At 36.5% G+C, this 16,378-nt stretch overlaps 1 protein-coding gene across 3 annotated transcripts in view; it reads left to right on the top strand.

Annotated features, from left to right (window-relative positions):
* The window catches only part of GPCPD1 (glycerophosphocholine phosphodiesterase 1), a 68,267-nt gene that overhangs the window by 17,370 nt on the left and 34,519 nt on the right, over nt 1-16,378 (top strand). For all 3 annotated transcript variants that reach the window (XM_042931571.1, XM_042931568.1, XM_042931570.1), the window contains exons 5-12: nt 374-449; nt 2,339-2,380; nt 4,273-4,396; nt 8,297-8,528; nt 10,410-10,572; nt 10,883-11,015; nt 11,757-11,811; nt 14,238-14,330. In XM_042931571.1, the coding sequence (XP_042787505.1) occupies nt 374-449; nt 2,339-2,380; nt 4,273-4,396; nt 8,297-8,528; nt 10,410-10,572; nt 10,883-11,015; nt 11,757-11,811; nt 14,238-14,330 (918 nt within the window). The remainder of the gene's footprint in view (nt 1-373; nt 450-2,338; nt 2,381-4,272; nt 4,397-8,296; nt 8,529-10,409; nt 10,573-10,882; nt 11,016-11,756; nt 11,812-14,237; nt 14,331-16,378) is intronic.

The raw sequence follows: 16,378 nt of genomic DNA, 5'->3' as shown, positions 1-16,378 counted from the left end.
GCTGACATAACCAAGCCTAAATTATATTTGGTGTTAGTTTAACTTAAGACAGAACATCAGCTAAAGATGAAAATTTCTTTTAAAATATTTTGAATATTGTAGGCAGATTTAAGAATAAGGTTAAGATGGTTTTATGTGCCAGTTTCATCTCATTTTTCTCTGTTTACTGCCTCACCCTCATTTTCTTCCAGCACTCATCATGTTTTGTGACCTGGTACATTCCTGATTTCTGGCATATAACATTGATAAATAACAAGATGAATCTCTTGGTTTCATATTTAGTATAAGACCTAGGCCACAAACATCTAATGGAGTCATGGGTAGAAAATAAGATCTAAGAAATTATTGCAGACGTTTAACTTTTAAATTGCAGACTATCGGTGGTCCATGCCAAGTCATAGTTCACAAGTGGGAGACTCATCTACAACCACGATCAATAACCCCTTTAGGTATGGGCATTAACTGCATCTGTTTGAGGCATATGCATTAAAGTTACTAATATGCTGCACAATGGCTTAGTGGGATTTAATAAATTTTTATTCTAAAGTTTAAGGTCAATGCATTGTCAGTACTGCAAATTTCACTTAGCATATCATGGATCTTTTAAAACTAAACAGTTCTTAATTGCCTTTCTTTATAAACTTTGTTAGAAATGCTTGCCAAGTTATTTGGGGGGTGGTTAGATTGATTTATTGTGGAATATTTATTTTCATTTGGAGTAGTTACAGAGTTTGTAAAATACCATTCTTCTTGACTGAGCATCCATGGCTTTGATTACTTGCTCAGAGAGCTTCAGAGAACATTTGAGGAAAGAATTAATCCAAAACAAAGATTCTTAAATTTTTAACTTTGAATAGTAAGAGCAGTAGAATAAGTTATCCTATTTATTGTGTTTTGTTTTGTTTTGTTTTGTTTTTAACTAGTAAGTACTTGAATAAGCTTGTATGATTCTGAAATCGCATTCAGATTTCTTGGTGGTAGCAGACGTATTTTCCTCCTAATTTACTTAAATACCTGCTGGCTATGTTTAAATGGATAATCAGTTTTGTTTTGTTTTTTAAACATCATTCAGTTTTCTTGTGCCTAAAAATGGCATTTCTCTTCATACAAGTATTTTTGAATTTTCTTTTCCATACTGAGATTATAAAATTTGAAGTTCATTTCACATACGTAAATTCCCCACTTGGATTCATCTGTAAATTGACTCAGTGCTGAAAACTGTTTCTTTTAGTTTCTAGAGAGAATTAACACTTAAAGATAATAAATGGCTTGCTAGTAGCTATCTTAGATTAGAAAGTAGTGAGAGATCCTGCTTTACCCTGTGGCAAGGGCACATCTTTGTTTAAACAGATATTTCATTCCATCCTCTTTATTGGATTTTCTTTTTTTGTTGTAATACATTTTTGATAGTATATTTAGAATTTTCATGATAGTGTACTTTAGAATTATAATAGTCCCATACTGAGGTTGGAAAATAATTAGGTATTAAAGATTAAAAAATAATTTGCGTTTGGAAGCATCTTGCCGTTAAATATATATTTACTTATTGTGAGAAGTGAGATGTTTGTTTCTGGTCTTCTAAAAATTAATGTTATACTTTTAGAAAACATAACTTCTAAACTTAAGAGCTGCGTGAAATCTACCAAGAATCTTTATTGGAAACTATCACACTTATTTTAAGGAATATATCAGACTTACGTTTATCGTAAAACTGGGAAAGGAAGTAGAAGGGGAGATAGCCTTTTACTCAAGAGGGTGGGGCTTACCAGCTTTTCTTACTTAGCTGAAATTTCTGTTAGAAGGGAATGTGCTAGCACTTATTCTTTTGGTAGTTCCTCACAGCTCTGTATACGCAGGTAAGTTTGTGCTGTTTGTAAAGCTTGTAGCCGGCTATAGAGAATAGTTGGGGTTTGAGGAGAATTACCTTTTAGATAAGTTCAGAATATGCACTACATAAGAATAAGCATTTTAATTGTGCCAAGACCTTTGGTTTAAACAATCAGCCGGGAGATACTGTTGTCCAGCAGCCTGTCTCATAAATTGGTGGGTGCAGAGGTTTGCCCCAGAGCCTCCAGAGCACCTCTCTGAGGAGTTTTCTTTCTCTTCTTGTAACACCACGAATCATCACCAAGTTTGTAAGCATTTTTACCGTTTGAGAGTCTCCTTAAAAGGGAATTCTTTATTGAGGGCTACAATAAATATGCTTATTCACTTTGGGCTGCTTGTAAATTTTAGATTTAATATTTTTAAAAATCCTTAAGGTGGGTGATTTCTCAGTTGTTCACTCTGTATACATCATGAATTTTAACTAAGTTTTTTTATTTTCCTTCAATTCTAGAAAGTGAAATTATTATTGACGACGGACAATTTGGAATCCACAGTAAGTGAGACTGAGTTTTGAAGATCTTTACTACTGATAATTGAGATGTTACTTTACATTTCATTGGAAACAGCACAGGGAACTATGACAGAGCATGATATTGAAAACAGAGACTAGATCCAAGAAACAAGTACATTCTCTTAAGTAATAGTTTCCAATATAATTCTTAAACTTTAAAATTTTATCCTTTCGGTTTGTATTTGACTGGTGACTTTGGGTATATGAGTTAATGTACTTAGCTTGAAAGTATTATACCTAACTGTTAATATATCATCACTTTTTGACATTTATGTTTGATATTAATGTTTCTAAATGTTCTAAACTCTTCAGCTAAGTTTGTGCATTTTGTGTATGTGTATATGCATTTACAGTAAGATCCAGATTAAACAAAATGTTCCAGTAATTCTCCTGAGATTTTTAACAATTAACTTACAGTATAGTAGACAATGCTTTTTCTTCTGAATATGTTGAAAATGTTACCCATTCATATATTTTTTTGCTTCAGTAAATACTTCATCCTGAGGGTTTAAGTTGTCTTCAATGACTGGAATTCTCACAGTATAATAGCATTATCATGCTAAACTGCATTTTTATTTTAGAACCTATACTGTAGAAGTCAAAGATAGAAGCGGGGGCGGGGGGGGGGGGGTGGTGAGCAGAATGTGTGCTTGCAGTGACTGTGAACCAGAGATAAATTGCTGATCCTAGATACTTGTGTTTATGCATTTCAAAAATATACATGCTTTGACAGTATTTGGATAGGAATTTAACTTCTTTTCCTTAATTTTATTTGGGATTACTGTATTTATATTACATTGTAAGGTAGCCTAAAATACTTGAATAGCTTTAGCATGTAGTGTTTTAGAGTCTTGTCTTCTTTATTTGCAAAAGATTATATTTTTATGTCACATGTTTTAGAGAGCTTGGTTTATGGAGTAGTTTTCTCATGTCCTTAACTATAGTGCATGACATTACATCCCTCTATTGTATGTTAGTTACTATGTGTAGTTATAAATGTATGGCATTTCTTTCCTCCTTTGTAGTTGTTATTCTCTTAAAACTCAGCTTAAGTTAGCTTTCAGGATGAAAAGCCATTTCTCCAACTTTGTCCATTTCTGAGAAGAGTTTAAAATTAAAAAGGATAATGGTTTCTCTTTATTTTTAAGATTTGAAAATTATTAAACCTTTTAAAGTTATACCTAAAGGAAAAGGTTTCGTCTTTTTTTTTTTCAAGTCCTGTTGATTAAAAAAAAAAAAAAAAAACAACAAAACAACTCACGTTCAGAACAGTTGGTAACTCTCTGGTATTTATGAAACTTTCATTACATATGTTAGCAAGAAATTTCAAGTTAAATAATGCTAACACAGTGTTACCATGATCATGCAATTTATTTATGGCAGAAAATATAAATGTGAGAATACACAATTCACTCACAGTTTTGTCCTTACCTTCTCATGTTTGGAGCTTCAGCTGTAGTGATATGACTAGTTTCACCTGCATAGCTCATGTGAAGCTTTGCAAGTGTGATCCCCAGTGAAACAGCTGCTAGATTAGAGATATTTGGAACATATATTCTTCCAGAAATAGATTTGTATAACTTCGATAATGGATTCAGTGAGAATTTACTTAAGTTTAAATTTAATTTACGTAAGTTGTTACATATGGTTAGTTGTTAATATTCATTTAACTTTTTTCCCCTTAATATAAAAGTGTTTTTCAGTGATAAATTTAAGACTATCTCTGTGTTTGCTTTGGAGAGAACTTCCAGTGATATATAACTTGAGTGTATTAAAATGTGAACATGAACTAGAATTATCAACGTGTGTTGTACTTAACAGATTGCTTCAAAACATATGTATAATAATTACTGTTTTCATATTTACTCTGCCAGATGGTGTTGAAACTCTGGATTCTGGATGGCTGACATGTCAGACTGAAATAAGATTACGTTTGCATTATTCTGAAAAACCTCCTGTCTCAATAACAAAGAAAAAATTAAAGAAATCTAGATTTAGGTATTGCAATGTGTGTATGTTACTTAGACCATTTGTTTTTACTAATGCTGTAGATTTCTTTTTTTTTTTTTTTTTTTTTTTTAATGTTTATTTTTGAGAGAGAGAGTGCACGCACGTGAGAGGGGGACGGGTAGAGAGACACACACAGAATCCAAAGCAGACTCCAGGCTCTGAGCTGTCAGCACAGACCCCTACATGGGGCTCAAACTCATGAACCAGAGATCATGACCTGAGACAAAGTTGGACACTTAACTGACTGAGCCACCCAGGTGCCCCTGACCCATTTGACTTTTAGCCTTTAAGTGTATAAACTAAGAACATAACACACCTATAGATAATGTTACATTTTCTAATTGAAGGGTCTTGTAAGAGTGAACTGCCTCCCTGACTCAGATTGTTACAGTTAAACATACTAGTCTTTTTTTTTTTTTTTTTTAAATGTTTATTTATTTTTTGAGAGAGAGAGAGAGACCAAGCATGAGCAGGGAAGAGGCAGAGACAGAGAGGGAGACACAGAATCCAAAGCAGGCTCCAGGCTCCAGGCTCCAGGCTCCAGGCTCCAAGCTCCAGGCTCCAAGCTCCAAGCTCCAAGCTCCAAGCTGTCAGCACAGAGCCCGACATGGGGCTTGAACCCACAAACCATGAGATCATGACCTGAGCCAAAGTTGGACACTTAATCAACTGAGCCACTCAGGTGCCCTACTTCTCTTAGTCTTAACTGCTAAATTTGAAACCAGAAAATTTTGGTTTTATATAGATAAGTGATTTCCAAGTGTATGTATCTTTGTAGTTTCTACTATTTAAAATTTCTTAGTGTTGCAGTATTTAAATTTGCCATTTGAACCCTGCGTTGGGCTCTGTGCTGACAGCTTGGAGCCTGGAGTCTGTTTCAGAGTCTGTGTTTCCCCCTCTCTCTGCCCCTCCCCTGCTCGAGCTCGCTTGCTCTTTCAAAAACATTAAAAAAAAAAAAAATTTTTTTTTTTTTTTTTTTTTTTTTTAAGAAATTAGATAATTAATGGTTGGGGTTCTGCTTGGATTGCAAATGCATACGGAGTCCTATACCATTCTTGTTTATGTAGAAGTTACTTTGAGTATTTGTATATATTACTGTGTTACTCAGGCTTATATTGGGATCTTTTTGTATAACCATACTTTGGTGGGCTCTACTAATTAAGTAACTGATTCCTATTGAAATAATTGTGTATGGGACACCTGGCTGACTCAGTTGGAAAAGTACGTGACTCTTGATCTCAGGGTCCTGAGTTAGAGCCCCATGCTGGGTGTAGAGATTACTAAAAAAAAGAAACTTAAAAAAATTCTCCATAACTAGAAATTTGTGTTTGTTCTGACCACCTTTCCCCCACCCCCCAATTCATATTAGTGATAGACTAAACCCTCATGGCATAGGAAATAAATTTACCTGCAAGAATATCAGGACTTTAAAAATCTAGCAAAGGTTAAACATTTTAACACTTTTTTTTTTAATGTTTATTTGTTTTTGAGAGAGAGAGAGAGAGAGAGCGCGCGCGCGAGAGAGAGCACGGGAGTGGGGGAGGGGCAGAGAGAGAGGGAGACACAGAATCTGAAGCAGGCTCCAGGCTCTGAGCTGTCAGCACAGAGCCCAACGCAGGGCTCGAACTCACGAACCATGAGATCATGACCTGAGCCAAAGTTGGACACTCAACTGACTGAGCCACCCAGACACCCCAAAAGCTTGTACATTTTAAGTTAAACACTAGACGTGTTGTTCTGTCTCATTATCACTAAGTTTTAAATACAAGTTTCTCTTTTATTTGACTTCATCAATAAGGGGAAAGCAGTGTCTCTTTATGATAGATTATAACCTTCATAGAGCTACTTGAAGAAAACCTTTAACATAAATGACTAAAATTCTTTCATGGATCCCTTTAAACTTGAAATTTTTTATTTTATTAAAACTTTTTTTTTTTTTTTTGCTAAAACACATTGCTGTTAACAAAATTGTCATTTTTTATTTTTATTTTATTTTTTTTAATGTTTATTTATGAAATGGGAGAGACAGAAAGTGAGCAGGAGAGGGGCAGAGAGAGGGAGACACAGAATCTGAAGCAGGCTCCAGGCTCTGAGCGGTTAGCACAGAGGCTGACGTGAGGCTCGAACTGACAGTCTGTGAGATCATGACCTGAGTGAAGTCGGTCACCCAACTGACTGAGCCACCCAGGTGCCCTAATAGTCATTTTTAAAAAAATCTTTATGCCTTTCTTGCCCACTTATTACTATGCAGTTGTGATCTCTTTTCATATATCCTGGTAGAAAATGTTTGTTCCTTCAGGCTAACTAATAGAGTCAATTGTCCAGAACTCTTAAGAGTTAGACTTCTGAGAAAAGATGATTTTTGTTTCTATTATTAAAATACTACTCTTGATTTTACTGTGTGATTATAGAACAGTATTGCTAATTGAGTTGTGTAGATATACCCTCTGAGAGACCTTGGGCCTCAGCAGTGGTTGGAGGCAGTAGGTTATGTAGAGAGAGCAGGCCCCACTAAAACAGTTCCATTATTTGTGTTATCAGATCTCATTTAAATCTAGAGTGAAAAGTTTTCATACCTTAACTGTTACTCTATACAGCAGGTAACATCACTTCTATGTTAATAGTTTATAATTGTTTAATCTATGTACACTGTTTTCTTTTTTCTTTTGTAATGTTTATTTTTGAGAGAGAGAATGAGAACGAGTGGGGGAGGGGTGCAGAGAGAGAGAGACACAGTATCTGAAGCAGGCTCCAGGCTCCAAGCTGTCTGCATAGAGCCCGATGTGGGGCTTGAACTTGTGAGATCATGACCTGAGCTGAAGTTGGACACTTAACCAACTGAGACACCCAGGCGCTCCTAATCTATGTACATTTCAATTGGTGCAAGAAATATTCTAGAATTGAGTTGACTCTTTGGCATTACAAGTATGCTATGCAAGTAATTGTTTCTCATTGGGAGGAGACTGGTTTTTGTGGCTCTGTGGCTTAGACAGTTTGGTCTTTGTTTTCATTGCTTGAAGCCTATAAAAAGTTTTAGACTCTTGGTCTGTTTTTTGTTCATTTGTTTCATTTAGAAAGCACATAAATATAAATACATAACACATGTAAAAAGTATGCATACAAACAAATAGATTTAATACAATATTTTTCCTTAATAATGTGCTTTTCTCAGAGTACCTGGACTCACTGTGGATAAGGTAGAAGAAAAGGGAAAAGTTTTAATTTACAGCCTCCAACTCTAGTCTTTTAATGTACACTAACAATATGGTTCAATTTTATGCTTGTTTTACACGTATGTTCTTTAGTAAGACATTTCAGAAGAATTTGGCATGGCCAGTTATAAATGAGATAATAGTAAATGCCTCTGTAGATTCAGTTTTTTAAAAAACAATGAAAACAACTTCAGGCATAATGAGCATGTATCTTGTTTTTTTTAATACTTTGCAGAAATATATGTAAATAAAAACATAAGTATTTTATGAAACAACTAATGCCATAACCTGTAGTATGATGCAGTCTTATATAATATGGTATTTGTGTTATTTAAAGAATTAGCATATTCAAGGAAAACTTGTTTTTTAATTAAAAAAATTTTTTTAACATTCATTTTTGAGAAACAGAGTGTGAGTGGGGGAGGGGCAGAGAGAGAGGGGGACACAGAATCTGAAGCAAGCTCCAGGCTCTGAGCTGTCAGTGCAGAGCCCAACGCAGGGCTGGAACTCACAAACTGTGAGATCATGACCTGAGCTGAAGTCAGGGGCTTAATCAGTTGAGCCACCCAGGTGCCCCCAGGGAACACTTTTGAATTTAGCATTTAGGTAACATTTGTATGAATTTTCCTCTTCCATTTTTGTTTTTTGCATTTCATTATTTTTTCCTTTCATGTAGGGTAAAGTTGACACTAGAGGGCTTGGAAGAAGATGACGATGATAGGGTGTCTCCTACTGTTCTTCACAAAATGTCCAACAGCCTGGAGATATCCTTAATAAGCGACAATGAATTCAAGTGCAGGCATTCGCAGCCAGAGTGTGGGTATGGCTTACAGCCCGATCGTTGGACAGAGTACAGCATACAGACAATGGAACCAGATAACCTGGAACTAATATTTGATTTTTTTGAGGTAAGTGATTATTTCACTGAGGGGTTTGAGAAAGAATGCAAGCATGGGCTTATTTTTATATGTTTTAATTTTTGTAGTCTGATTTGTGTAAACCCATGATCATACATCTTTTTAGATGTTTATTCTCTATACATTTTAGCAGGCTTAAAAAACTTGGAGTTGATAGACTCAAGTACTATAAAGAGAATTTCAGCTGAATTGATTAATGTTTTACATCAATGTAAGTGCCTGTTTTTTTTGTTTTTTTTTTTTTAAGATTTTTAACGTTTTATTTTTTATTCCTTTTTTTGTTTTGTTTTGTTTTATTTATTTTGAGAGAGAGAGCAAGGGAGAGGGGCAGAGAGGGAGTGAGAGAGTCCCAAGCAGGCTCTGCACTGTCAGCACAGAGCCTGATGCAGGGCTCGATCTCACAGACTATGAGGTCATGACCTGAGCTGAAATCAAGAGTCACTCAACCCACTGAGCTACCCAGGCACCCCAAAGAATTTTTTATTTTTAAGTAATCTCTGCACCCAACATGGTGCTTGAACTCACAACCCTGAGATCAAGAGTCACATGCTCTTCCAACGGAGCCAACCAGGTGCCCTTGTGCCTGTTCTAAATGTAAATGAATAATATCCAAAGGAGCCGCTAAGGGTAAATAGAGGGACAAGCAGACTGTATAACTATTGGTGGGCAACCCAGTGTAACCAGCATGATTGTGTCCTCTTTATGACTGAAGTCTGTGGTTTATTGAGGCATTTTATTGTAAGAATGCATCATAACAGTGAACTCATTTTTGCAACTTTACTTGATACTATAAATACGTAGTAAAAAATAGTTACTGTGAAAATTGTGCCAGGTTGTTTAGAATCTGCTACCAGCTTTCTAGAGCTGCTTGTGACTCTCAGCATTAGAGCTCTCTGGCTTGCTGGCTGTACAGGTGCTCTCCTCTCCACAAGTCATGCGGGGTCCTCCACTGAGGTCCTTGCTTTATTGTGCCTGGCTAGTAGTTATGTGTACTGCTTTCCTGACACTCTTGCTCTTTGTCATTGCACTCCCATTTCCATTAGATTAGAGCACCTAACCACAGTTTTGTGAAAATAGCAGAATACAGAATGGATTTAAGCTCACAGGTAGTGTTACCCATAATTAAAATCATTATAGTCTTCAAGTTTTAATAGTCTTTATGCATAGCTGTTGCAACTGGCATTTTGGCTACCTTGCATTGTATGGGATTTAAAGTGTTCCTTTCAAAAAACTACAATAAAGAATTCTATTTTTAAAAAAAATCTCTGATTCAGTGTTCCCTAAGTAATAAGATCTGTGGGACTTTATTATAAAATGTGAGGTTTTGGTTGACTGTTTCCTTATTTCTTCAGGACCTACCTTTTAATACTCTCTTGAACATCCTAACTTCCTTTTCATTTGGTGAGCAGTTTTGGAAATACTATTTCTTTCATAGATTAGGCTGATAAAATATCCAGTGTAATCTCAAAGTGAGTATTCAGTTTCCTAGAGAGTTAACTATCCCTTTATGTCACCTGTGTGGATTCATTTTTAGAGAATATAATACACATTAACAGCCCACTACAGATACTTATTAGTCTTTGAATGTAAAAGTACTTAGAAACTTCATCAGTGTTTTAAATTCATCTAATACATGTTAGAGGATCAGAAGTGCAAATCAACAGTTACAACTAATCAAGTACCATATAAAATCTTAAAATATTATATATTAAAAGAAAATGTATCTTATATTACAAAGAAGCTATCTGAATTACTTGAATATAAGTTTGATTCATATTTTATGGATCTTCCTCCATAGGTTCTGGATTAATAGAAAATATTGAAGTGTAAGAAATTGAATTACTTCATACCTCTTTTTTTTTTTTCCCCCAGGAAGATCTCAGTGAACACGTAGTTCAGGGTGATGCTCTTCCTGGACACGTGGGGACAGCATGTCTCTTATCATCCACCATTGCTGAGAGTGGGAAGAGTGCTGGAATTCTCACTCTTCCCATCATGAGCAGAAATTCCAGAAAAACAATAGGCAAAGTGAGAGGTAAGCCTAGAGAAGCAGAGGGTCCCTTTACAAATGAGCAAAGATTAAGTTCAAATTTTAGCTAGGGTCAAATTGAGCTTTTGCGAATGGTGGTGATTAAATTAATAATTTGTTTTAGAATATTTACTACTATAGTAACAAGGGGCATCAATTACATTTTCTGGAAGCTTTATTTGAATCAGTTTTGACTTGTTATTTTCTATTTGATAGAGATAAAGTTGGTTTGATTGGTATTGAAATGTAGTGCCATTTAAATGTTCATCGTGGCCTTTTTAATCATCTTTGTTTCTCCCCTTTTTTTCTATGAAAGTTGACTATATAATTATTAAGCCATTACCAGGATACAGTTGTGATATGAAATCTTCATTTTCCAAGTATTGGAAGCCAAGAACACCATTGGATGTTGGACATCGTGGTGCAGGGAATTCTACAACAACTGCTCAGTAGGTTGACTATTTGAGTGGTATTAGCATTTGGTAGCTTATGCATGGTAAGGTTCCATTGGTTTGGACCACTAAAGGTCAAATGAGCCTTTTATTATTACCTGGGATTTAATGTAATTTGGTGATTAGGGTTCCCAATTCAAATTAATTGGAGACTCTCTCCTAAGACTATCTGGTTAATCTAATGTCTGCTGAACTGATGTCGGGAGGGACATTAACAAGAGAAATCCAGGAAAGCTTGATGTGGGGAGGCAGCCCAAACTTCAGTCTGTTGTGATCCCAGCTTTTGGCATGCTTCCCTTTCTGGGGCTCAGTTTCCTCACCTATTCTCAGTATCATTTCCATACTACTGCCCTGCTGGGTGTCAGCCTTTCCCCACTCCCCCGGTCTGCCAATACTTAAGTCCTCTGAGGCACCATTGCAAGGAGCAAGTATCTGTGTCTCTCATACTTCATGCCGCTGCAAGATTGTTTTCCTTGATAGGTCAACTCGGGGAGGTATGCGTGGGTGTGGGATATGTTTATATTAAGCTTGTAAATACCTGTAATCATTAGAGCTCGCATTTATGGAATAAATGCATACACCAACTAAGTGATGGTCACAATCTTAATTTGGTGGTGGCAGAAGTAGCCTCAAAACAGGATAAGAACTGTTTCCATTGTTGAAGATAGAGTTGGCTTATCACATTTGTTTTGTCTTTTCTATAGTGGATGATAACTATATATATTTCTTCTCTTTCAGGCTTGCTAAAGTTCAAGAAAATACTATTGCTTCTTTGAGAAATGCTGCTAGTCATGTAAGTGACCCTCTCTTCTTTTAAACAACTTGGGAATATTGGTCCAAAGGTAGGAAAGTAGAGAAATGTGGGCCTGGGGAGTCTCTTCCATTAGTAGCTTAAAAAAGTTAAGTAGGTTGAAACTGTATGCTTCTTCTGAATGTATATCTAAGTGAAGATAAAGTATCTCTAAGCATTTGTTTTTAGATTCTTGGTGAAGTTTGGCATGAAAACAATGGAATCATTAGCATCTTTGTTTGAGGTTACAAGTTTTGAGTGATGGGGGCAAGGAAAACATTCCCCAGTAAGCATTCGTTTTCATTAACTCAGTAATGTGCTCATTCAGATACTTTGGAAATAATGCTTATAGAAGGATTTGATAGTGGTTTTATGTTAACATTTAAGTCTGTCAGTTTATATCCTGCCTACCATCTTGATTATGTTAAATTATGTTAAATTAAGAAATTTATCCAGTTATAAAGTGTCCATTTTTTAGCTTGTAGTTTTTTCCAGCAACTGCAACTTGACATATTTAATCAAGAACCTGAGATTCCCCTGTGGCTCCCTGCTGCCCTGTACCTGACCAAAAGGCCTCATGCTCCCAAGTTAGGCTAAGGTGAAAACGGAGGACCATCTCATGCTCTTATTATCATTTTTTTCCCCACAGTGTCCTCCACATGCCTTAAACTTTGCCTTTTAAAAAAGAGTTCAGCAAGTAAACTTGATTAGAGAGATGTTTAACTTTATCACTTATATGAGCACACTTATTCTAAGACATACTTTTTCATATTTTAGCATCTCTAAAATGGGTATGGGTTTTACAACTTTCTTAACCTTGCATCATGGTTTGGCACCATTTTTTTCCCTTTTAGTTGTATATAAATATTGCATTTTATAATTCATTACATCTTAACATTAATTATTTTAATGCTTAAAAATATTAATAGTGGACACTTCTATCTTTGTGTTGAAAGGATTATATTAAATCTATGAGTATGTTGGGCTCTAGTTCATCATTTGGAAACAGTTTTAGTTCATTGTAGCTAACTGTTCTAAACATTGGTTTATTAGCTGTAAGTACGTGAAGATCCCTGTTAAGGAACTTTAGCTGTCTCCATGCTTTTTGAGAGAGGATGTCATTAAGCCTTTTTTTCTTCCATGTTCTGATGAGATCCTTTGTAATTCATGCTGATCACATTTCAGAATGCCATATGCAAGTTATTAATGGCTTGTTTGTTTTAATGTTACAAATATCCCTGTAGAGGTTCTGGTACGTTATTGGCTTATTTCTTAGAGCTCACTCACACATGGATTTTGGGATCAAGTTTTATCACTTGGTAAAATTATCTTCCTGAAGGATGGTGATCCTGTAAAGTTAAACATTTAAACTAAGCTACATAATTCGTTTAATTTTTGTAATTATTTAAGGGTGCTTGGGTTTGTTCTCTTCGGTAGAAAAGCTTTGTGTTATTGTCTTGTTTACAGTACTAGAAGAAGGTAAACTTATTTCCTGCTGCAGAAGTCATTAAGGAAATGGGCTCCTTCGATTCTAGTCTGGGATCCACGTGTGCTCACAAGTTGAATACCCTCTGTGACCTAAAGCTCGGGGAGGGGTGCAAGTGTATCATCTGTCCCCACACAGCACTTCTCTGGGCTGCAATATCGAACAGAATTCTCAGACCTTTTTTCCTTTGATCCCAACTGGCTTTCTTTCAGTGAACTCATACCTTTGTGGGTCAGTTTATGTTCTCAGCTTTATTTGAATTAATTCTTATGTCAGAGTGGGTCCGACTTGGAAAAATGCATCCTTAACTCATTCTTGTCGTCCTCCATCCTGTTGCGGCTCTGTCCGGAGATTGGGCTTGTGTGGTGCGGTTCTTGACCCCATTGCTGCTCTCTGTGTTTTCAGCAGCACCGTCCTTTCCTCTTGACGCTGCTTCTGGGGTTTTGCCTGGAAAGGCTGGAAGGTGTGCTGCTCATGTTCAGCAGGGAGCAGAGCTAAGGCACGGCAGTTTACTCCTTTCCCTCCTCATCTCCGAGGGCCAGCTGTCCAGCTCTGGGACCTAGGGGCAAGAAGGCACCAGTTGGCCCTGTACTCCTGGCTCTTGGTGGACTCCATTTCTGCTAATAGCAGTAGTGGAGGTGACAGGCCAGCCGTTGCCACAGAGTGGCCCTGGGATGTGTTCAAGAAGATCAGTGCCCATATTTTTGCCAGGAAAAAATTGCTGTGCTATCACAATGAAGTAAATACTTAAAATTGTTTTCAGAGAAGAAATTAGTTTTTAGAAAAAGCTTGAAGTGTAACATTAATTCATGAGGAGGTTTTTTGTTTTTATGTACAAGTCTGTAAGTTTATAGTGAACAGTAAATTTTTTACGTCCTTGTAGTTTTGGATGTATTGTGGGCCAGGTAGTGTTTTTCAAATCCCTGTTTCCTTTATTTGTTAGGGTGCAGCCTTTGTAGAATTTGATGTACATCTTTCAAAAGATTTTGTGCCTGTGGTGTATCATGATCTCACCTGTTGTTTGACAATGAAAAAGGTATGTTGAAATTCCTTCATTTTTAACTCTTAGAGTTACTTAGGTTTGAACACTAGAAAGTTGGTTTTATGTATATGTATATATTTAGTTATTTATTAAGTAGAGTTGATCAGTTCATTTTCTTAGTTGATTACTACCAATTCTTTCCTCTGTCAAGCTTTTGCAACATCAAGAGAGTGAGCAGACAGGAATAATAATTCCCTAGAGCAGGATCTCTGTACTGCTCAATTTGCTTTTTTCTGTTATCTAACAAAAGGACGTTCCAGGTGCCTTTTATGTCAGTCTGCCACTGTTCCTGTATTGAAGCAAGAGAGGAAGCTTTTATAGTGTCTGTTTTCTAGGCTCCCTTCTGTTTCTGCCTCAAGCTTTTTCTCAAATTAATATGCTAATATGACTTGGCAAAATGAGAAGAGCCACAGTGAAAAAATGCTTTGGAGCCAGATAGTGGAGGACCTCAGTAATGGGGTGTAGACCTAAGAGCTGGGGAGATGTGACAGACTTTTGAGCCAGCAAGGGAAATGTTCAGAACTAAACTTCCCGGTGTAAGTACTTGATATAAGGGGAAGTTAAGAGGACAGAAACGAGAGACAGGGAAAGTGGTAATGTGGCCAGAGGTACAGTATGCCTGGACTGGAGTGGAGATAGAATGGAGAATGGCATGGTGGAGGATAGAGTCCAGAAGATTTGAAAATCCATATAGTTTCTTAAAAATTGTAATTGTTGTGTAAATGTAATTGATAACTACATAGTGCTTAAACTTTAGTATACCAATTAAGTGATTTCTTAAGGACTTAAACTAGGAGGGATCATTTGCCATTTTCTTTAAAATTGTTGAGTATCATTTTCTGTTGAGATGATGTAAAGTTCAGGCTAATTTGCTATCATGTATGATGTTCTACCAGACACTATTGTTGTGGTATATGTGGATATGGCAAGGCACCTGGCTCTGCCTACTCATGAATTCGAATCAGTCATGGGGATTCGGATTAGTATGATGTATAGAAAAGCATGGTTTTGTTTCTGTGAAATGGTATTAGGAGAAGGAGGGGAGGATATATATGCACCTGTTTAGATGATAGAGGTAAAAGATAACTTAGTAGAAAAGGAGCAGATGGTTTTGCCATGGGGGAAAAAAATCAGTGCAAAATAGAAAAGAAGGAATGGAGCACTAAAGATCTTAGTAACCAAGATGGAGGTTAATGAATCCAGCTGTAATTTCTAAAAATCTGTGAGAGTTAACTGAAGAGTATTACTGATCCTATTGTTAATCAGATTTTGTCTTGCTCTTCAGTTGAACCTGGATGATGAGTTAGGGAATGAAAGTATCAAATTGTATATATTTTTAGTTTTAATTTTTAAGCAAGTACTTTAAGCAAGTTTTATTTCATAAAACAAATTCATGTTCATTATAAAACAGCAGAAGGGGCGCCTGGGTGGTTTAGTCGGTTAAGTGTCCGACTCTTTATTTCGGCTAACGTCGTGATCTCACGGTTTGTGAGTTTGAGCCCTGCTTTGGGCTCTGTGCTGACAGTGCAGAGCCTGCTTTGTGTTCCCTCTCCCTCCCTCCCTCCCTCTCTCTCTCCCTCCCTCCCTCTCTCTCTCCCTCCCTCCCTCCCTCCCTCTCTCCCTCTCTCCCTCCCTCCCTCCCTCCCTCCCTCTCTCCCTCTCTCCCTCTCCCTCTCCCTCTCCCTCTCCCTCTCCCTCTCCCTCTCCCTCTCCCTCTCCCTCTCCTCCCCCTTTCAAAATAAATAAACAAAAAAAAAAAACTGCAAAAGATTATGAAGAGTAAGCCTTCCTTTTTCCCCTTTTTCCTTGGTCACACTCTCTTACTCTTAATAGTTTATTTTGTATCCTTCTAGAAAAGCTTTATGCATACATGGCTTCATACCATATGTACATGAATGAATATACATGTAAAGGATTTAGCATATTTGTTGAAGATTTATTGGTGGTCCATTAACTCATGCCTGAACAATGTGACATATGATATGGTATTAAAATATAAAGCATTTGCTCATGGGGAAAACATAATAGATTAGAGTTCCTAT

The sequence above is a fragment of the Panthera leo genome, chromosome A3 (genome assembly GCF_018350215.1).
Source record: "Panthera leo isolate Ple1 chromosome A3, P.leo_Ple1_pat1.1, whole genome shotgun sequence".
In the NCBI taxonomy this organism is placed as follows: domain Eukaryota; kingdom Metazoa; phylum Chordata; class Mammalia; order Carnivora; family Felidae; genus Panthera; species Panthera leo.
Note: the sequence above shows the minus strand (reverse complement) of the source record. Positions and strands in the feature narration are given on the sequence as shown.